The 22,860-nt window shown below is 36.6% G+C and overlaps 3 protein-coding genes across 3 annotated transcripts; 1 reads left to right on the forward strand and 2 right to left on the reverse strand.

Moving 5' to 3' along the window:
* Positions 1–252: 252 nt before the first annotated feature.
* Positions 253–2,099, reverse strand: LOC110907616 (protein FAR1-RELATED SEQUENCE 5-like). Its single transcript, XM_022152569.2, has 3 exons — positions 2,066–2,099; positions 894–1,066; positions 253–828 (listed from the first exon to the last, which is right to left on the reverse strand). The coding sequence occupies exons 1-3, from the start codon at positions 2,097–2,099 to the stop codon at positions 253–255; spliced, it is 783 nt and encodes a 260-aa protein (XP_022008261.2).
* A 5,044-nt stretch (positions 2,100–7,143) lies between these two features.
* On the reverse strand, positions 7,144–10,636 carry LOC110904448 (CASP-like protein 5A2). Its single transcript, XM_022150295.2, has 3 exons — positions 10,146–10,636; positions 7,545–7,677; positions 7,144–7,456 (listed from the first exon to the last, which is right to left on the reverse strand). Exons 1-3 carry the CDS (start codon positions 10,358–10,360, stop codon positions 7,265–7,267), a joined length of 540 nt encoding a protein of 179 aa, XP_022005987.1. The 5' UTR covers positions 10,361–10,636; the 3' UTR covers positions 7,144–7,264.
* Positions 10,637–12,113: 1,477 nt separating this feature from the next.
* On the forward strand, positions 12,114–14,551 carry LOC110906116 (BTB/POZ domain-containing protein At5g03250). Its single transcript, XM_022151400.1, has 4 exons — positions 12,114–12,316; positions 12,712–12,781; positions 12,862–14,013; positions 14,086–14,551. Exons 1-4 carry the CDS (start codon positions 12,258–12,260, stop codon positions 14,473–14,475), a joined length of 1,671 nt encoding a protein of 556 aa, XP_022007092.1. The 5' UTR covers positions 12,114–12,257; the 3' UTR covers positions 14,476–14,551.
* Positions 14,552–22,860: the final 8,309 nt, after the last annotated feature.

The following is a 22,860-nucleotide window of genomic DNA, read 5'->3' on the forward strand; positions in this document are numbered from 1 at the left end:
TTACGGGAGGCGCGTACCCATATGCGTTCTTGATCGCCCTAAGTAACCAGCTATACGTCTCTGCCGTTTCAGAACCGAGAATTGCAGCACCAAGTGTCACGTTCCTAATATGATTATCAATCCTAGTGAAAGGGACAAACATCATGTTATACCTGAAAAAAACACGCAATAAGCGATGACAATAGATCATAATGTATTTATAACACAGTAGGTTTTAAAACACATTGAATATATAAAAAATTAAACTCATCGTTACTTGTTACGCTTGTAGGTAGCATCAAATGATATAACGTCCCCAAACATATAATAATTCCTCTTCATATCCTCGTCGGCCCAAAAAATGCACTTCAACACACCTTCGTCTGTCGTTTCGTATTCACAAGAGAAGTTCGGTAAAAACTCCTTTTTCCTCATCAGTCGCTTGACAAACATTTTCGCATCAAACTCCCCGATAAAAAGATTTAACTCTTTCTTGAAATTTTTAAAATCGACTTTGGTCGCACCGACTTTGTTGAACCCACCATACACTTCCTTCATAATGTTAAATGCACGAACAGGACCAATGTTGAGATGTGACATCTTGTTTATCATCTCTTCGTGTGCACGATTAATACCTCTGTTTTCCTTGAGAAGATGTAAATCTTCTTCATGCACAAAATCATGGTTGTGCGCCTCTGTAAAATGATACAGCAAATACTTCTTAGCATCGGTAAGCTTTATTCTGATCGCAGCTTGGCAGCCGGTCCTTTTGGATGGTACCCTACGTACCCACCTATCAGACGGCTGTTCGACTAAAGTATCGACCGGTCGAAAGTCTTTTTGACCCTCCTTTGAACAAAAAAGTACTTGTTTATAACAATACCACGGTTCTCGTGCTGTGTGCCCTTCCTTACAGTCCAACCTCCCGCTTCTGCGTAAGTTTTATAAAAGTTATACGCGTCATCAACTGTGTCGAATAACATGCCCTCTGCTGGCGTCAACGAAGAGGGTGAATCTGGAATATATCTCTTTGTTCCAGTGTTTGGAGAGACTTGGTCAACACCACGTAATTGGTAATTAGGTGCATCTACAACACATGACAAAAAATGAGCATAAAACACATTTCTAAAACAAAATAATGCAAGTTAAAACACACCATTCAATGATACTATAAAAAAAACTTTGACAACAACCTCAATATCTGTTAAAACACATAACTTGTAAAACACATTACTGTTAAAACACATCATACAATGTGAAACTATAAAAAACATTGACTTCAAACTCAATAACTTTTAAAACACATCACATATAACAAGCTGATGTTTTCTCAGAAAGAGTTTAAATAAATAGAACAAAAAACTACAAATATGGAAGTTAAAACACACCATTCAATATCTAAGAAAAAGGTGATCTTCGGACTACAAACCATCAGCCCACTTATGTGAATCAATAAACACAAAAAACCTGAACCTGTATGATTGTTAAAACACAACACCAATAACAAGATGATGGTTTGGCACAACCTCAACATCTGTTGAAACACATAACTGGTAAAACACATTACTGTTAAAACACATCATTCAAGAAGAAACTATAACAGAACACATAACTGGTAAAACACATTACTGTTAAAACACAACATTCAATATGGAACTATAAAAAAACATTGACTTCAACCTCAATAACTGTTAAAAAAATTACTATTTAAACACACCATTCAATGAAATTATAAAAACCGTTGACTACAACCTCAAGATCTGTTAAAACACATAACTGGTAAAACACATTACTATTAAAACACAAAAAACCTGAACCTGTATGACTTTTAAAACAAAACACCAATAACAAAGATGCTGGTTTGGCACATAAATTACAAATATGGATTTTAAAACACACCATGAAATATCTTAAGAAAAAAAAATTAATCTTCAGATTACAAAAACATCGGTCACCTTATAGAATCACTGAACACTAAAACCTCAACCCCCCTGGCTGTTAAAACACAGCATCAAGAACAAACTGACGATTTTGCAGAAACATGATTATAAACAACACAAAAAACTACAAAAGTAACTGTAATTACCATCTCCACCATCAGCAAGTGTGTTCGAAGCCATGATTTTTCAGACTGAAATAATATTAAATAAGAACGACGCTGGTGAAGAATAGAATGATCGAAATTATAATATATAGATATGTGTTTCATGTTCGTGATATTTGGAATAGATTTGGATTCAAAAAAAACTAAAATCCCGAAAATCATGCATGTAATCGGTTACACATATGATCATGCAAAAAAAAGTTATTTGAGATAATTACCAAAAATAAAATAAATATATGAAATTACATGTTTGCCCTTCTAGTTAAAATACATCCATGACACGTGTCAATATATTATTGCTTCCTAGATTTTCTAGGAAAAATAGACTTTCCACACAACTCCCACTCTGGCTCAAAAAATGGTTTTTTAAGCTGTTGTAAATTATAGCTCAAAATAATAGTTTTTTTTGTTATGGCGTTTTAACTGTGAGCTATATGGCTCAAAAATGGTTTTTTTGAGGTGTTGTAAATTATAGCTCAAAAAAATAGCTTATGGCGTTTTATCTTATTTGAACACCCAGTTCATGTGAGTGAGTTTTTTTTTTTACAATATTACCCCTTAATGTAATTTAACCTCAATGCCACATGTCACCATCAAAATCGTTCTCATACTTTTCATCATTCTCTCTAAATCATGACCCTGTTTATACACACGGACGAATAATTGAAAAGTTATCGTATATTCACGTTTGGGTTTGGATAATATTGATGCAATGGCCACGTCTTTGCTTTCATTAGACAAACAAGGACAAGACAACTGAAATTTTCATAAAACTTCTAAACATTTCCAACCAGCGGTAATTGAAATTTGCTTTCATTATTACAAACAAGGACACTTGTAGTAAATTAAATAAATATATATTCCTTTTTAATTAGAAAGGTTAAATCATATGAATGTATTGAATTTACTCGATCATTTTAATGAACAAAGTATACTTTATTCAACTCTTTACGAAAAAGCACGTTAGACAGTAACTTTAAAGTTGAACACGAGAAAGAAACTTATTATATACATTGAATGATGAATATTGCAATATACACACATTGAAAATTTTAACATCGTGACATAAGAAGTAGTTGGTTCTTCGTCTTTTAGCAGATTTTCATATTGTAAATGCAGCATGGATTAATCTAATATTTTACCAGGTAAGATTCAACCGTTCACTAGTTAAATATCAAAATATTATACAATCCACTAGTGGTATTTGCTATTTACACCAAACCAAGAATAATTTGGATTGAACTGTAGGGTTTGATTTATTACACTACTAAAGAATTCGGTTTTAGCTACCGCATTTTCGGTCGTAAAACGATGGCAAAAGCCCTTTTGCTACCGTTTTGCCATTAAATTTTCGGTATAAAAAACACGTAATGCCACCTATTTGCTACAGCTTTGTTTTTTGCTACCGTTTGTTTGTCACTGCTACTGCTTTTTGTCACCGTTTTGCTACAACTTTTTGTCACAATTTTGCTACCACTTTCATTTGTTTGCTCGCTTTGCTACAACTTTTTTGTCACCATTTTGCTACCTCTTCTGTTTGTATGCCACCATTTTGCTACCGCTTTTTGTTTGCCACCGTTTTGCTACCACTTTTGTCACCATTTTGCTACCGTGTTTTTGTCACCATTTTGCTATTGCGACCTTATTGTCACCATTTTGACATTTATTTATTTATTATACTTTATATCTATTTTATACCTACCAGAAGAACTTAAAAATGTAACCATCTATGAAATTTGAAAATCATAACAAATATCCAATGTTCCTAGTAATAAAACATCCAAATCGAACATCAAATATCCCAAATTAAAACATGTAAATTAAAACATCAAATATGTTGGAACCCCACTTTTGTAATGAATCATACAAGCTAACTTTTTTACTCTTTAATCAACTACACGCCTCTCTACAGCAAACATCGCTTCTCTTTGCTCAACATTTGAATAGAAAAATCCAACATTTATTTCGCTGAAAGAACAAGCTAACTTAGCATTGTCATGTTTCAAAATTAGTAGAGCCGAAAGAGAAAACAAAATACGTTGAAAAATGATTAATGTACCTGCTGACGCATGGTTGAAAACTCAGGGTGACTGGCTGCAGTTACAACCTTAAACATTTTGGGACGAATACCTTCTTGTTTCTAGAAAATAAAAAAGATTATCTGTTAGTTGATACTCTAAGTTTCAACAATATATGAGAAAACACATGAAGCTGCAGAGATAGAAATTCGATCACAAAACTTACAGCACTTGGAGATGGGTCCTCAACATTTGCCACATCATCATTTTGAAGAGTAAACACATGAGATTAAAATCACAATAAGACCATGTGTAGTGGAAGGGGAAAATAATGCCCCCAAGTGTGGGCATTTTACGCCACGTGGCGGTCCAGTCAGCAAAGGGGCATTATTGGGCGTTTTAGAAAAATGGGTGTAGTGGGGATGGGGCATTATTGGGCATTATTGGGGCATTAAATAAAAAAAAGAAAAAAAAAAGAAAAAATCTTATTGGATAGGACAAGGGGGATGAAATCTGATTGGACAAAGCAAAGGGTGTTGGGCGTGGTTTATAAAACGCTAAAGGGGCATTTTTTGATTTTTTGCTTAAAAAAACGCCCCATGTAATGGTACATGGGCGTTTTCAAGCGTTTTTTTTGAATTTTTTTTAAAAAAAACGCCCCATTACACAGGGTCTAAGAGAAATGAAATGCAAAACCATAAGTCATAGTCCTAAACATACCTACACAACCGGAACGGAATATCTACTAGAAAGAAGACCGTAAGCAAGTTTGGTTCTGCCACACAAAGTAAAAAAAAAAGATTTACATTGCATATTCAGGGCTACAGTTGGAAAATTTACATCATTATTTTGAAATTCCTACCTTTGATTGGGTGAATTTATCAATATGACATCAGTCTTGATCTCCATTTATTAGATAAAAATATATATAGAGTGATTTGTCGATAAAAAAAGAACCGAAATTCAATCAGATTCGTTTAATGAATACCGCATACCAACCGCCCTCTCATCAAGTATTTTTTTTATTATTCTTTTTCATCATCATATACTTTGTATCTTTTTATTTATTGTTCTTTTCACCATCATAAACTTTATAACAAAAAGCAAATCGTTTTTTTTTTTCTAGATTTTGTGTATGATTGCTTATTAATGTTGGGTTACCATTATATATAACTGGAATATGATTTTTTTAACGGCACTGGAATACGTTTTTATTTGCATACCATAGTAGCATTAATAAATTTTAATTTGCCGTTAAAAAGTAGCATTAATAAATTTTAATACTATATTTAAGTACTATATAATATTTTTTTTAGAAAGTTTACATTACCAGGCCTTGGTTTCCGAGAATAGTTTGGTAAAGTTAGGGTGCACGGGGCACTATGCGGGGAGGCAAGCGGTGACCCAAGTCCTCGAGCGGGGACACCGCCGCCATCCCCACGGTGAGGCAAATCGGGGACCAAGATCGGTGTATGTTCACCGCACAAGAAATTGCACAAGGATCGAGATTTTAACGTTGGGCAACAGTCAAATGTTTAAAAAAAAAATTCAATTTTAACCACTATAAATAACCAACTTCAATCTAATTTTTTACCACACCCATTCTCAAACTTATACTCTAAAAATCTATCAAATACAACCCAAAGCTAAACCGAGCAATGGAGAACCAACCCCGCAAAGCCAAGAAAAAATCTAAGGGACGCGGCTCGCAACCGTCTCGTGGTGGTTCGAGCGATGATGACGAAAATAAACTTTTTCAACGGCCTATACCAACAAGCGGTAAAAATTATATTTTTTAACGTTGTATATTTTTAATTTTGTTTACTAAGTTCATATTTTTTTAACACTTGTTATTTTATAATATGTAGGATCGCACATGAGGAAGCGGGTGTAGCGATCTCAACGTGATGAAAGTCGCTTTAAAGGAATTTAAAGATAAATATCCGAGCGGTTTTCAACATGTCGAGGCATGGGAGGTCGTTCGAAAACAAGACAAATGGGCCCAAGTCCCATTGTTGGGTGAGGAAGGGGAATGTTCGGCACAAAAAAGAAAGCCCGTTGACGTGGACCCTTCCATACCCGAAATGAACGAAGACCCCTCGCCACAAAGAACACAACGGCGAGACAAGCGTCAAGCGACATCGTCCGAGGGCTCGGCCGAGTTGGCGGCACAATTCAAAGCGTCAAGCGACATCATCCGAGGGCACGCGATGGAATTGGAGGCGATTGAATTGAGGAAGAAAAGAGAGTCGGAGGCTCGCGAGCTCATAACGGAACAACGCGAGACGATGAGAAAATCGAGATATGAAAACATTCCTCAAGCCGCACGACGATGCTCCGCCGGAAATGTTGCCGTTCATCCTCGCCCGAAAGCGCGACATCGCTAACAAGTACGGGTGGCTGTGCAATTTCTAAAATTTTTATGTAGTATTGCGATGTAATTTTTATTTTATTAAATGAAATGTAGTTTTTTATTTTATGAAATTACGTTTTATTTTTTATAAAAATATTTTCTTAATTAAAAAAATAAAAAAACAAGTCCCCCAAGAAAGGAGTGCCGCCATCAAATTGAGGGTGTGAAGGGAGTTAAAATAGGAGTTGATATGGCGCGTGCTGATTGGGTGTGTGTAAAAGAGAGGACTCCCCTAAGAAAGGAGTGCCCCTTACACCCTTTGGAAAAGTGTGGATTTTGTATTAGGTCCATTTGTTTGCCTAACATTAATTCAACTTCGACTTCGTGCTTCACGTGACTCATTTACAAATCGGAAGCCTTTCTTTATTATGATAATATAAACCAAGAAATAAATTTAATATTACTACCAATAATCAAACTGCAGTGTGTTTTTGGTTTTTACATTTTAATTTTAATAAATAAACAAGAACTGTAGATAGTTCATGTATGTGGTATATGCACTTTACATATATAACTTATTATTTACGGATTTTATCCCCGTTAGAATATATGTTAAACTAAGTGACCTTCACTGGCTGCGGAGACCCCTCTTCGCCTGCCTGTAATTACCCTTTGAAAGATTCAACCAATCTAAAAATCAAAGCCATATAATAAGTTAACCACACAAAATTTGAGATTTGTAGCTTGCACTCCATTAAAAGATTCAAAAACAAAAAAACCGGGATCAGTAATGATGACTGTTTCTCTTTGTCATTGTGCGGCCAATGACCAGAAGTTGAGGAAAAAGGACGGAGATATAGCAAACCAACTTATAAAAGCCATTGCTGTTGCTGACATGAACTTTTTGCAATGGTTTATGTCGCATCTATTGAGATCGTTGCTTATAAGAACTGTAATCCCGGCACATGAACATGCAGCAGCAAAAGTAAGGGTGGATGTGATCTGCACCAGAATATGTAACATAATTCACGGTTAGATTTCTTATCATAGTTGAGAATAAATGTTTGGTAAAAGATTGATGATGTATTACCCCGTCACCAATGGCGTACATGGTAACGAGTACAGGATTCCTCAAGCTTCTTTTTACACAAAGTGCGTATACATCGATTATGGCTAATGACAAGCTCCATAAACTTTGCAACCCAACAGCAGCCACAAGGTATCTATAATCATTGTTGTCACGTATATTTAAAATCTAAAAAATTAATACCATTTTTGCAGTCCACAATTCCACATACATAATAGTAGTTAATCAGATAAAATGCGATGAAGAAGACGAACAGCTGAAGCATCTTATACAGTTAATATCCAAATATACTTCATTCAAGGGATAATATGCGTGGAGGCTATCCAAGTATTAACTTTCATTAAGGCGACCCGTTTGTAATAACAATCTTACGTGATAGCAAAATATGTACTTGTTTTCTTTATAGAAATTGAGGTCACATTTGTGCCGGAAAATCATAAAATGGCAAAAACAATTCTAACTTTAACAAAACTCTTAAAACATCCTTCATTACAATGCATATTTCTCTTCTTAGAAATGATAGAAGGGTGCAATTGGCTTTTCAAATTTTAATCATTATACGATACTTAGTTTGTAAAAAAATTAGGGGTGTTTTTGTCATTTTATATTATTCCAGTATTAGTTTTGCGGAATTGGTATATACAAAAACATATAGAAACTTGTGTGGCCAATAAAGTTGTTTTTCTTAATATGGGTCGCCTTAACAAATTTGTTTGAAAAAACGCATGGTCTCTAGATACATTATCCCCTCATTCAGAGACATACAAATATATAATAAGAATGAAAAAGACACGGAAATGGAATGGGCAATAGTTATAGACTTCTGTTACCCTATCACTTCTTTTCCTTCTCACTTTTCATTAAGCAAATTATCTTGTTACGCTAACTAAATGAAACCAAATTTTGAAATCCAAGCATTCATCTCATTAACGATAAGATGAATATGATTAATATCTATATGGCTCTAGTGATGTTTCCCTATTTCCAAAAAAGAAGGATAACTGGCAGGAGGTGGTGGAAAGGGAGGCGTTAGGAGAAGTAGGAGATGGCGTGAGATGGATGGGAATGAAACTATTTACGCCTTTGTAATTGTTAGTAATAGATAATTGCATACATAAAAATCCGTGTACCTATGCTTCAAAACATTGTACACAATCAAAGTTTAAATCTTACAAAGATCATAAGTACATGATAATATAAAGGGTAAACTAGTGTCCCAACGCATAACCACCTGCTCATAAAATGCCCTACCACTTCTCTGATCCAAAACCTTAACATGTTCATTCTAAAAAGACAAATTTCCCCCTATCACTCAAATAACTAAACACTCGGAACGAATATGTAATATTTTAACATAAATAAATGAAGTAAAAAAAATCAGTTAGCATCATTACATAAATGATCTGTAGCGTGCCAGCCGACAGGTATGGCCAATCATGTAGTTCCAGCATACAACAACCATACCCAAAAAAATCCCACACTATCCCCCTATTAGGTAATTAGAGTTCCATGCACGGAATCTAAACAACAAAGAACAAAAGGCTAAACAGAACTAAGAATACAGGATTAGTACGCTACCAATTTAAGAAAACAAAGGACAAGTATAATAGTGTAAATAAAACATCATAGAGACATGAAGTCAGGATGAAGATAACATGCAAAGGCCACCAGAAATATAAGGAAAGCTAAGCCCCTAAGACACATCTGTACCCTCCGCTTAAAAGCGTTGTAAAGATAAGTCCCTCAAACAAAGCAAAGCAAAGCAAAGCAAAGCTAAGATCTATATCCTACCCCTAGAAGTACTTAACCTTAATCCTACTCCTCCACGAAGTCCTATCCTGGACCATGTCCTCAGAGAGGTACAAATCTAGCAAATTATGCCTAATCCATTCAACCGTGAGGCATTCCACTAATCCAAAGTCAATTTACTAGTTTCAGCATAAATATATGTTAACATATGTTGATTTTTACCAATAAATCGAATGATAGTCATAAAAGCTCCTAGTTAAGTAGCTATGTTATGACTTAAGATACAAGTCATCTTATAAGTAATAGAACACATCGACTCATTTAAGTTTCGGAAGTCCAAAATGCCTTGAACAGGTACGAATAAACTGCTACTTTTAAAACTCTCTTGTAGGCTGCAGCTTAAGTTTGAACACGATCCATCAAGCAGATACGCACATGAATATCATGTACAAATATAACAGTAATCGACAGGATACGTTGTTGCATACTACATTTAACAATTGAAGCCTAGATAGCAAGTGTATCTTCTAGACATATCTCATATCCACATGTTCGAAAAAACATCTAAGTAGTAAGCAATCTTAATTTGCGTGTGTACGCGTATCTATATACACTCACATTATACACAGGATAAATCTTGTTTCTCTCAACATAACTGTCAACTGAAACTCTTGTTCACAAAATTAAACATAAATCCCTACTATAACCAACTTTTCTTAATCAAATCTTGAGGAGTTACATAATCAAGAACACCAATTACATCTTTACCCTCAATGCACATCATCTTATTGTACAAGAAAAGAAAACCCAATAAATAATACTTTCATCAAGATAACAAAATTGAATGAAAGTTACCGGAAAGCAGTGACGGAGGGGAAATCAGAGGTGGTAGCCATGACAGTGAGAGAGATAACGGTGAAGATGACCTGGCATAAACGGAGTGCCAGTCCAGTTAACGTACCGGGCATACCTTCAATATCTTTCATCCTCACTCTTCGAGGCGGCGCGACGTCGTTTCTTCCATCGATGAAAGGCGGCGGCTCCACTGGGTGTACCGCCGGCCGGCTCATACCTTATTTTCAACACTCAAAATATGCGATTAGAAATCATATCGTGAATTTGTGTTGGGGTTGGTTGATGAATTTACAGAAGATGTGATGTGGTGGGATTTGTTGTTGATGATTTGGGGGTTTCAGTTGAGAAAGTTGACAGATTTTTTCAACGGAATTTGGTAGCAATCGGTGGATGTCAATGACTATGGGGGGAATGTATGTATGTTTTTGCTAAAGTCGATTACTTTTTGCTTTGAATATTGCCTTTTGTTTATTTCTTGTTCATCACCATAAAACTAATAGTTATTTGATTTTGTATAACTGATTATATTGAGGGCCCACTAAGGCTAAGGGGTATGGTACACCGTTTCTGGTCACATTATCACCGTTAGCGCCCTTTAGCGCCTTCACCTCATACCCTGCGCGCCAGCACCTCTCACAAATACGTGTGGTATATATGTATATGTACTCACACGCTTTTGGAAAATAAAAGACTTATGATTACTTTCTTACTTAAAAATAAGATTTTGTTCTAAGTATATGAGTAAAGGAAAATAAAAATCTAACGTTGATATTCGATATGTATTCGCGTTCTTATAAGTTAAGTACGGCCACGATGTAGGTTGTTATTGTCGAATGAGACATTATAGTTTTCTCAAGTTTGGATTTACGCGATCAAGGTACGGACTCTAAACAACTTTATGTGTACGAATTTGGGTTTGCACTACCTTGTAGTTGGAGATTTAGATTCGTTATTGTATGGTTATGAGACCTTCAAGGTTATGTGCTATATATATTTATATACACAATTATATTACTTTCAGCAAATATAGATTATGACACACTGAAGATGACGCACTGAAAACTGAATGTAAACTATTAAATGTGATTATGTGATGTATTGTATGTGAACTGACCACACACTGAACTACTGAATGTGACACACTGAAGATGACTAACTAAATGTGTGATACGTACATTGTTTGATATATATGTGGATATTGTTAGGAAATTGTATATTATATTGTTGTTGTCCCACTGAGTAAACCATGTTTACTCAGACAAACATTTTCCTTCATATGTATGTTAGGTTTTCTAGGACGATCGGGAAGACTTGGATGGATGGCTCGAGGAATAAAGACGCCCATGGATTTTCATAAAACTTTAAAATGTTTTGTATAATATTTTGACTTATTTGAACTAATGTAAAGTTTTATAATTTATGGAATGATGTTTTGACCTCTGATGTACAAGTGACACATCAGCTTAAGACGGTTTGGGATATTACCAAACATATTACAAATTACATTCTATATTTGCCAAGGCTTTATAGAACATATTACAAATTACATTCTATATTTGCCAAGGCTTTACAAATATGTTAGTTCCCATCTTTGGAACGTTATTTATGCTATATTTAGTTTTACAAATGATTGGTTTCAAGTACCAGCATGAAAAGAAAATTTGTTGCTCATTGCTTTATAGACTAATGGTATTTTTAGGGTGGGATAAGTCTTTGGACCTAATAGATTTTGGGTTCGTTTCCCAAAAGAGAGTTTTCCATATTTATTGGGTTTCTTCCTGAATTGATGTATACACATTATGCCTAGTGGAGATGTATATGATCGGATGGTTACGCTGGTGGCACGATAATACTCTAGTAGTACATCAATGATCTAAATTTGCCATTAAAAAAAATTGTTCGTTAAAAAAATAGAAATATGTATTGCAAATTTATATTTTTAGCATTGGGAAAACGAGTAACCGAACTCCCCACTTCCCCGTTAACTCGGACTCAGTAGAGAATATCAGATCTCAAAATAATGAAGATTGTTACCAGAAAAATCATCACTCATACTTCCCTTATTTCACTTCTTCATGTATATTTCTTCAACTTCAGACGAATAACTTACACATGGCTTGTTTGAATCTGGGTACAAAACCTGATGCTTTTCGTCTTGACGACCATACCTGGTACCTATACGAATTTCCTTTCTTTTATTATCTTTTATTTATCAAACCATTCGGATATATATGCCTTAGTTTTACAGATGCATAAGTTGTCTTTTTAAACAAATTTGGCTAACCTTGATTATTAGACTATGTGTAGTGGAGACGTGAAGGGCATGGGGCGCCATCACCCCTTCGCCATTGTGTTAACGAGCGTTAGAGGAGGGGGTAGTTAACCAATCACATATTTTCTTTCTTTTTTTTTGTTTTCTTTTATATATTTTTTAGTTAAAACCACTACACTCATGTGAAAGCATGTTTTAGTTAAAGGCACACTGACACTGCCTACGTGTCAACAAACAACATGTAGTGAAAACCATTGATTACACATAGTAACATTCACTGGTGTTCCTTTTCAGGCAATGTATAGGCGGGCTTCCAAGTGATGTCACTATTGAGATTGGAGGAACATCCTTTAATCTCCACAAGGTGTGTAATCGTCTATTTTCTTTAACCGCAGTATTATTTTGTTTCATATCGTTAAGTGAACTCATTATACATTCATACAGTTCCCTTTGATTTCAAGAAGTGGGCTGTTGTCAAAGCTAATAGGCGACAACAGTCCTAACGAAGATGGACCGATTTGTGCTATACATCTTAATGACATACCTGGTGGAGCTAAAGTATTTGAACTTATAGCCAGATTCTGTTATGATGTAAAACTAGAGGTCACATCCCACAACGTTATCAGCCTTCGCTGTGCTGCAGACTACCTCCAAATGACGGATGACTATGGTGACGAAAACCTAATTACACAAACCGAGCTCTTTCTAAACCAAGTGTTTACCACATGGTCGGACACCATGAACGCTCTTGAAAGCTGTGAGGAAGTTTATACAGATGCGGAAGAGCTTGATCTTATCTCAAGGTGCATAGATTCTTTAGCAGTGAAAGCTTGCACGGATCCTAACACATACAGCATGCATAATCCGTGCGTAGATTCTTTAACTGACAACTGGTGGTATAAAGATGTATCGTTTCTTAATCTACATTTATACAAACGCGTAATTCAAGCAATGGAAGCAAACGGGATGAGGCCCGAGATAATATCCGGGTCAATCGTGGGCTATGCAAAGAAATACATACCGTTAATGAACCGACAATCGAGTTTTAACGATGCAAGCCATTCTAAACCGGTCTACACACCATCAGAAGCCGATCAAAGGGCACTTCTGGAAGAAATTGTTGGGTTACTTCCAAACCGAAAAAAGATTGTCAGCACTAAGTTTCTCATACGGCTGCTTCGGTCCGCCATGGTGTTACACGTGAGCCCATCGTGTAAGGAAAATCTCGAGAGACGCGTTGGAGCCCAGTTGGACTCGGCCCATGTAGACGATGTACTGATACCAAACCAAGGTTTTAATTCGATAGATACGTTGTATGATGTCGATTGTTTTCAAAGAATGCTTGATTACTTCATGTCTATGGAGTCTTCTAGTATCCATAATTCTCCGTGTATAGTCGAAGAAGGGTTCGAGGATGTACCCCAATCTTTGACATCTGTAACATCAGTAGCTAATCTGGTTGATTTGTTTCTTGCTGATGTGGCTGCTGATGTTAACTTAAAGTTAAGTAAATTTCAATCGGTTGCGGCTGGTGTTCCCGACTATGCTCGTCCTCAATCCGATGGCATTTATCGCGCAATCGATATCTTTTTAAAGGTAAAGTTGTTAAAAGTTTTGATTGTATTAATTTTGCATAAACTTGAGTGTAATGATATACTGATATTGCAGGCACATCCGTGGCTAGCAGACTGCGAACGAGAGCAAATATGCCGATTAATGAATATACAGAAGCTATCGTTGGACGCTAGCACACATGCGGCTCAAAACGAGAGGCTTCCGCTTAGGGTCATTGTTCAGGTGCTTTTCTTTGAACAGCTGAGGCTGCGTACATCGATAGCTGGGTGGTTTTTCGTGTCGGAAAATGAAGATCAAATGAGCAACATAAACGAGGGTGAAGTGGTTCGTGCACAGGAGGCGCCGTGGAGAATGAGTGAGATGCGGGAGCGGGTTCTTGAGCTTGAAAGGGAGTGTGAGAAGATGAAGTTTGAGATTCGGGAAGTAAAGAGCAAAAAAAGTTGGATCTTTTTCTGCAAGCGGAGGAGGCATCGGCATTATTAGTTTCCTTTTCATCATTTTTGATTAATTGTTTTGCTCTTGTTATTTTTTGTTTATTTATACCATAACTAACTTTTTTGTTGAATTGTTTTCGCGCTAACAACAATCTTTCTAACGAGGTTGTTCGAAGGGGTTTTTTGTGTGGAACAGAAGCTCGATCTAGCCTATCGGATAATCGAATATGTATAAATAAAGGTTTCCATTATATTTCTATGTTTTATGCCAAAAAAATAATCGAAAAACCCGATCTATACCCGAACCGTACCCGACCAATACCTGAACCCTACCCGGAAATATGGTATTCTAATACCCGGGTATAGAAAATCCAAACCCTACCCGAACCTCGGTACACATGGTATGGATTTCCTGGTCAATACCCAGACCCGAACCCGAACCTGACCCGGGTATTGTAAAATCTGGTCATACCCGAACCCGGGTTTTAGAAAAAAAAAAGAAAAAAAAACCCGATTTGTGCACCTCTATTCAAGGTGGCTACTTGAAATTTGGTCCTCATAGCCCATACTTAGGGCTACTTCATGCTCACCAAATAAGCCCATCTTGTAGCATAAAAAGGCCTGCTATAAATGGATTATTTAGATATGGATTCAAGATTTTCTTGATAAACTTTTTAAGAATCTGTAAAATAGATTCGAGGTAACTTTCATTGTCCATTATACATACACTTAATACACGATTTAAGGTTCTGGCCAAAATTGAATCCCTAGAGCATCTAGTTTTTAAATTCATGTAACTTATGATTTATGTTCTTATTAGTTTAAAAGATGATACCTAAGGTGGTGTTTGTTTTTTTGGCCAGAAGCACTTTTGGCCACTTATGTCTGCGTCGCGCAGACGTTTCATGTCTGCACCTTATTTGTTTTCTCGCAGACCTTTCATTAAAAAAGGTCTGCGAGACCTTTTCTTGCCACAGACATTGACCCAAGTCTTCTTGGCACAGACCTTTACCTCTTCTTCCACACCTCCACCCCCACATCCCCGCCACCACCTCCACCAACACATCTCCGCCACCACCGCCACCCCCACGTTCACCTATCTCCTCCACCCGACACCCCCAGTCACCTCCACCATCAAAATCGCCGTCATCATCTGTTAGCATCATCATCATCAAACATCATCGTCATCATCTTCATCGATCATCATCATCTCATCAACATCTTCATCGATCATCATCATCACCGCCGTTGTCACAGGAACCACAACCACCGCCATAACCGACACAGCCGCACCACCACTGCCGCCGTATACACCGCCGTCTCTCTCTCCTCGTACTCTCTCTCTCTCTCTGGATCTTTCTCTCTCTCCGTATCTATCTCCTCCCTCTCTCTCTCTCTCTCTCTCTCTCTTCAGAAACCCCCAAATCGACTAGGTTTGAAGATGGTGAAATTAGGGTTTCGGTGGAGGTGGTTGACGGCGGCTAAAGTGGTGGTGCTTGGTTGTGGTGAAATTAGGGTTTCGGTTGGGTGGTGGTTGAAGTGGTGGTGGTTGGTTGTGGTGGTGGACGGTGGACGGTGGTTGTGGTAGTAGAGGGAGGGAGAGAGATATCAGAGACAGGTGTTGTGTGTGTAAAATGTGTGTTTGTGTGTGTTGAGAAGATCTATTTGTAGAATAAAAAAACAAACCCTCTTCTCTTTACAGACTGCAGACATTTGGTTCACCTCTTCTCATGCAGATGCTTGCAGATGTGGTCCGCAGACTGCAGACATTTTCCCGCAGAAAAAACAAACAGCACCACAATAATATAAAACCATACACAATTCGAGTCCCCCCTAGAGCCAAACATGCTTATGTCGTAGATAAGGGCAAAAGTATTAACCACGTTTTTATTTGTTCTATTCAAGTCTCAACGTTCTTTTTATCTCTATAAAGTCACTCAACTTTCATTAGTTAATCTAAATTTATATATTTTTAAATATTATTTAAAAAAGGTTAAGTCAATCAAATAAAGATTATATTTTCCAATTTAACTTAAGCTGAACACTTTTGAAACTTGTTATTATTTAATAATTTGTTTTTTGTTCACTATTATTTTCTTTTTTTGTTATGAACAGCAAAAATTATTTTATACATATATATCCTCTGGCAAGTTGCTAGAAACCAACATAGAACCAAAATAGAGACCCATACAACAAAAATACAAAGCACCAATGCCTATGATGTTAAAGGCTGGATGGTGCGGGCTCAGGCCCTCTACCACATCACCTCCATAGCGCCTCAAACATTGCTGCAAGGGGCGTTATGGAGGGGCTTCATGGGTGGCTTCGCCGGCCAAATCACGAGCGTCATAGGGGTTGACTTGGCGGCCCATTTGTCCTTAACCAATAAGATTTCTTTTACTTTATATATATATATATATGAACGGTTTTGTTTCACACTGTCAATGTTAAAGGGGGACACTAAAACCTACGTGGCACTGATATAGTGTAATAAAACCCATCGAGACTTTATCTCACACCATATAAGCCTAATGACTATTACCTTCTACTTCGACTTACATTTTCTAAAGAAAATAATCGTTATATAACCCATTCAACGTGTCTGTAAAATACTATATGTAAAATACTCCATCCAAGTCGGTCATTGATTTGACATCTATGTAAGCTTCATACTTGAATCACATCTTGATTCTTGATCTTGTGTAAGCCATCCAACAGACCTAATTTCAGGATAGAAACATGACAAGCGAATTGGTATAGTTTCTTATGGTTCGTTTATTTTTTTTGTTTCATTATTATCAATAGGACAAAACCCATTTGTGTAGATATATATTTTTTTTACCTAAAATATCAAAACAAATTGAAGTCAACAGAAAAATGGAACCAGATTGTTTTTGGACATGGCACCACCATGGTAGTGGTTGGTCAAACTTTGGTCTAGGATGGAAAGAGTTTCCTACTGGTCAGGACATGGCGTAGTCTCATCTTTAGGGGGAGCGGGGTGCATGCGGGAAGGGAAATCGGGGAGGGGGTTGCCGAGCGGGAAGGGTGCCGCCAACAAAGCGGGGAGGGAAATCGGGGGTGTTTATCGGGGAGGGTTCACCGCAACGAAGGAGAGAGAAGATGGTGGGCCACCCTCATTTTCAACCAATCAACAGTTGTTTTTTTTTTTTAATAAAAAAACAATTCCCCTAAGAAAGGAGTGCCGCCATCAAATTGGGGTGCGAGGGGAGTTTAAGAGGGGAGTTGACGTGGCATAACCTGATTGGGTGTGCGTAAGAGAGGGGACTCCCCTAAGAGGGGAGTGCCCCTCTCACCCTTATGACAGAATTCTTGACTGCAATACAATTATTAAATAAATCTTCCCAAATCAAGAAAAAACTAGTAATAAGACCCGCGCGCGTTGCGGCGCGGGTACTTCGTAAATGTCAAATGAATTAGTCCAAGCATTATGCGTATGATTGAACTCAGTTTAACCTATATAAGCATCGTGATTCGATCAAAACGTAAAGTAAATCGAATTTACACCATACAATCATAAGATATTATACGCGACCCGACTAACTCGAATACTGTCAAGTCAAAACGAATATGCGACTTGAATCATATGTAGGAAATGTACAAAATAAACCACAAAAGTGTACACCAAGTTAACGTTAAAACGTAGACAAACTCGAACTTATAGGAAAACGTATACGAAATTTGAGTCGAAATCTAGACAAACTCGAATATTGTACCGACTATGCGGCGTGATTATATATAGATTATTAGCGACCCTTTACGTTAAAACGTAGACCAAATCGAATTTAATCGACGAATCGTATTTGACCCGATTATTTTTAAACAAACGACATGTACATCGAAAGTATGCTCGAAAACGTATTATAATTGAAAACAAAATTTTCTTTGAAATGTAGACCAACTTGAATTTATTTTGTCAAATCAAGACGTATTATATTTGACCTGAATAGTTTCTGAGCAAAACTGACATCGAAACATACATAAAAAAGTAAGCACAAAAATGTATTATATTTTATCCGACTTGTTTTCAAACAATTTTTTTCATCGAAACGTAGACCAACACATTTTTTTTATATCAACACGCACATAAAAATAAGCACACAACAATTTTTTTAAGTTAACTACCGAGTGTATTAAGAAAAAAACAGAATATATATACTCTCAATGGGGTCAAAGTGACATTTTATAAAGTTTACAAAAAGTTAAGGGGTTGAAAATTACATTGCCTAAACTAAAGGACCTAAAAAAGGGATCAAAATGAAAGTTGAAAAACTTGAATGTCAAAAAACAATGTCTAAGGGGTAAAAATGAACTTTGAAAAAAACTTTGAGGGGTTAAAGAGGAATGTCCACCGACATTCCTCTTTAAGATTATATAAATATGAATAACTTTATATATTTAAAATAGTTGATAACATAAAAAATCAACATAATCTCCTGTTTTTTTACAATTGATTCCTAAACCCAATTTAGCAAATTAACATCTATGAACTTGTTTAAAATAGTGAAAGTTACATGTGTGACTTTTCGTTAATATGATGTCATGTAGATTTTTTTAAGTTAAACAAAGCCTGGCCACCCGTATACATTCATAGGTAAAAGGTCATCCACGTTCGCGATCGGTCGATCGTAGATAACGCTGGTGACCAGGACCGTCACCAGTTTCAGGAGAAACCCATTGTCCGAAGTCTCACAATAGCAAAACCCTTGGCTCATGCATGACATTTTGCCACAAACAAGACTCGAAGTGACGTCCTCCCCTAGAAAAGTTATCTAGATACCAGCAAAGAACTATACTTTTACTGTCATAAAAGGGTCATGTAGATTATTTACTAACTTAACTTCTCTTAAAAATTGATCACTTTGAATTAATATTAAAAACATCATGAATGCATCATAATGTGGTGACTCTTCACATATGTAACCCCCATATATTTATTACCTTTGTATTAATGTTAAGCCTCTATAAATAGAGGTTTCATGTAATTGGTATGTTACACATGAATAAGAATGAGTTCCCTGTTCTCCTATTCTATTTCTCTCTTACTTTCAATAATACTTATGTTTATAGTTATATGTTGGTTGCTAGTGTGTCGTTGTTTCACAGCACGTTAACAGCACGAGACTCTAAACACGGAATTCTAGTAATTCACATCCAGGTCGTCATCAAAAATCAAAGTTCTCAAAAGATTATTAGTTAGCGTGACTATCCTACAAGTAAGTTTAATTTTGATTCATGAGATTTATTAATTATTAATCTTGTATTACTTATCCGTATTAAATCTTTGGATGATTAATTTATATTTTCAATTTAAAGCATCAAAAGCCATCATACATATTACCATTAAAAATATTGAAAGAAATTTTTGAATATCATAAAACAAATCTTTTGGATCAATATTGAAGATTTCAATCATTGAGATGTTATTCAATTACTTTGAACAAATCAAAACGATGCTAACAAAAACAATGGTTTCTATAAAATTTTTGGTTGATATATTTAGTATTCTAATCAGAAAGAATTTGATACAACCTTATAAAAAAAGATGTAGATGTTGATCCAATATTAAAAAATAAATAAAAAAATAGGATTCATATAACGTGGACTAGATTTTTTTATGTAAATTTCAGTAATTAATTATTAAGGTGTCGGTAATTAGTAATTTTTGCATGATCTCTAAATTTTTAATAAATATACTTGGGTTGTCTTCTATCCCAATAAATATGAGTATTATTAACATTGATCTCCTCACATGATCGCTATTGATAAACTAAAATGTTTACAATCTAGTGATGCTCATCTGCATATTTCTTGAGCCACCATGATCATATATTTATGCTTCTTTACTAACCCTGTTAAATTGTAAATAAAATTGTTGAATTAGTTTGATTTGAGGATGTTAAATATTAACCCTGTTAAATTGTAAGTAAAACTGTTGAATTATTTTGATTTGAGGAAGTTAATTTGCAATCTAGAGAATATTATATGTGCTTTTATAACTCATGAAAAACAATTAAATTCAATATCACAAAGTATGGAACTCAATATTTATGGACTAAACAGTGCAATTGTATTAGGTATATCTGCTTGTATTGGTGTTACGAAAGTGAAACCACAGGGACTGAAATCGCAATTTATAAACTAATGGACTAAAATAGTGATTTTTGATAAACCACAGGGACGGAAATAGTAATTGACTCTAACGGTAAAATAGACGGTGTTAGGAGACTGGACTGAAATGGTTACGAAAGTGAAACCACAGGGACTGAAATGGTGATTTTTGACAAACCACAAGGACGAAAACAGTAATAAACTCATTTAGATATCTTTTAGTTTTTTTTATTAATAAGGGCATTATGGTCAATTCACGTGTACTTAACAGAATAAATGGATGGGGTTAACGGAGGTGGACTGAAATGGTTACGAAAGTGAAACCACAGGGACATTCACTGGTGTTCCTTTTCAGGCAATGTATAGGCGGGCTTCCAAGTGATGTCACTATTGAGATTGGAGGAACATCCTTTAATCTCCACAAGGTGTGTAATCGTCTATTTTCTTTAACCGCGGTATTATTTTGTTTCATATCGCTAAGTGAACTCATATCGTTAAGTGAACTCATAATACATTCATACAGTTTCCTTTGATTTCAAGAAGTGGGCTGTTGTCAAAGCTATATTTTCCAATTTAACTTAAGCTGAACACTTTTGAAACTTGTTATTATTTAATAATTTGTTTTTTGTTCACTATTATTTTCTTTTTTTGTTATGAACAGCAAAAATTATTTTATACATATATATCCTCTGGCAAGTTGCTAGAAACCAGCATAGAATCAAAATAGAGACCCATACAACAAAAATACAAAGCACCAATGACTATGATGTTAAAGGCTGGATGGTGCGGGCTCAGGGCCTCTACCACATCAAATCCATAACGCCTCAAACATTGCTGCAAGGGGCGTTATGGAGGGGCTTCATGGGTGGCTTCGCCGGCCAAATCACGAGCGTCATAATACCAACGATGCATGTAAATTATCGACATGGGACCATCGATACCAACGACTGCGGGTCAACCGTCCGAGACGGTTCGCAATACATGATTACCACCGTACACAGATGCATGTAAATTATCGACATGAGACCATCGATACCAACGACTGCGGGTTGACCGTCCGAGACGGTTCGCAATACATGATTACCACCGTGAACCATGCAAGTAATTGTCCTTAACAACCCCCGTGTGAACGGGTGCTGAGTCCAAACTATAGTACTATGTTGCTAAGGCAGGTAGATAGCATTCCACGTGTAAACATAATAAACAGCATTCATTTAGTCAAATAGCACATGCATTCGGTTAGCGTTCAAATTGTTTGTGTTTAATTGTGATTTGATAGGTAACGTACATAACACCCAAAAGTGCTAAAAGCAAAAAGGGATCGAGTATACTCACAGTGATTGATTATGGATTGAAGGGGACGCTGAGAGTAAAATTAGCCTGAATAGTTCGATAGCATAACGATAAGTAACGCGGAAAAGTAAACAAGTATGGATGGATCGAATGGGCTGGTCGATCGAACGGCAGGTTTGATCGGACGGCCCGTTCGATCGGCTGGTAAATCCGATTGGATAGTCCTGTTCGATCGACCGGTTGGCTCGATCGGCTGGACTATTCGAGTGGATTGTTTCTTCCTCTGGTGTGTTTGTGTTAGAGGATTTGAACTTTTGAAGTTTTCGTTGCAGCATTTGAGAACACTGAAGTGTTCCTACCTTTCAAGTCGATCGATCGAACGATTCGTCCGATCGGCTAGCTCACTCGATCGGCTAGGAGCTTCAAGGTTAGTCCCCAACTGAATGTCACTCGATCGAACGGTCTGTTCGATCGGCTGGCATTCCCTACCACAAACGAGTTGTGAAAACGATTAAGTGTTGAAGCATAGTATCTCATGATCCGAACAGTAATGTTCACCAATTGAGTACCATACTCGATCGAACACTACTTCGTCAATACTATACCTCAAAAGGTTGGAAAAGTAGGACGCCATGTGCTAGCCGATCGGCTGGCCCGGTCGATCGGCTGGTGTGTCCGATCGGCTGGGCTGTTCGAACAGCCTAGCCGTTCGGCCAGCATTTCTGACCTGGCCGGCCTTTCGTCTAACACTTGGCTGTTTGTTTACTTGTCATCCTTTCAAGGTAACTTGACAACGTGTTGAACTATGATAACCTCCGTTCCTACTTGTTTCCTTGGCTCGAACAGGAATCACCCAAGTCCGGCCGGTGAACGGTTCGGAATGTCGGTTTAAAGTTTAACCCGAAATCGGTGAACCTTGTTCATAGAATCTGAATCTTGAACCCTTTAACTGTTCGAATGATTAGTTAGCCGGTTCAAGCTTCGTTTCTATTGATTTGAAGGCATTGAG

Source organism: Helianthus annuus, chromosome 14, assembly GCF_002127325.2.
Source record: "Helianthus annuus cultivar XRQ/B chromosome 14, HanXRQr2.0-SUNRISE, whole genome shotgun sequence".
Taxonomy (NCBI): Eukaryota; Viridiplantae; Streptophyta; class Magnoliopsida; order Asterales; family Asteraceae; genus Helianthus; species Helianthus annuus.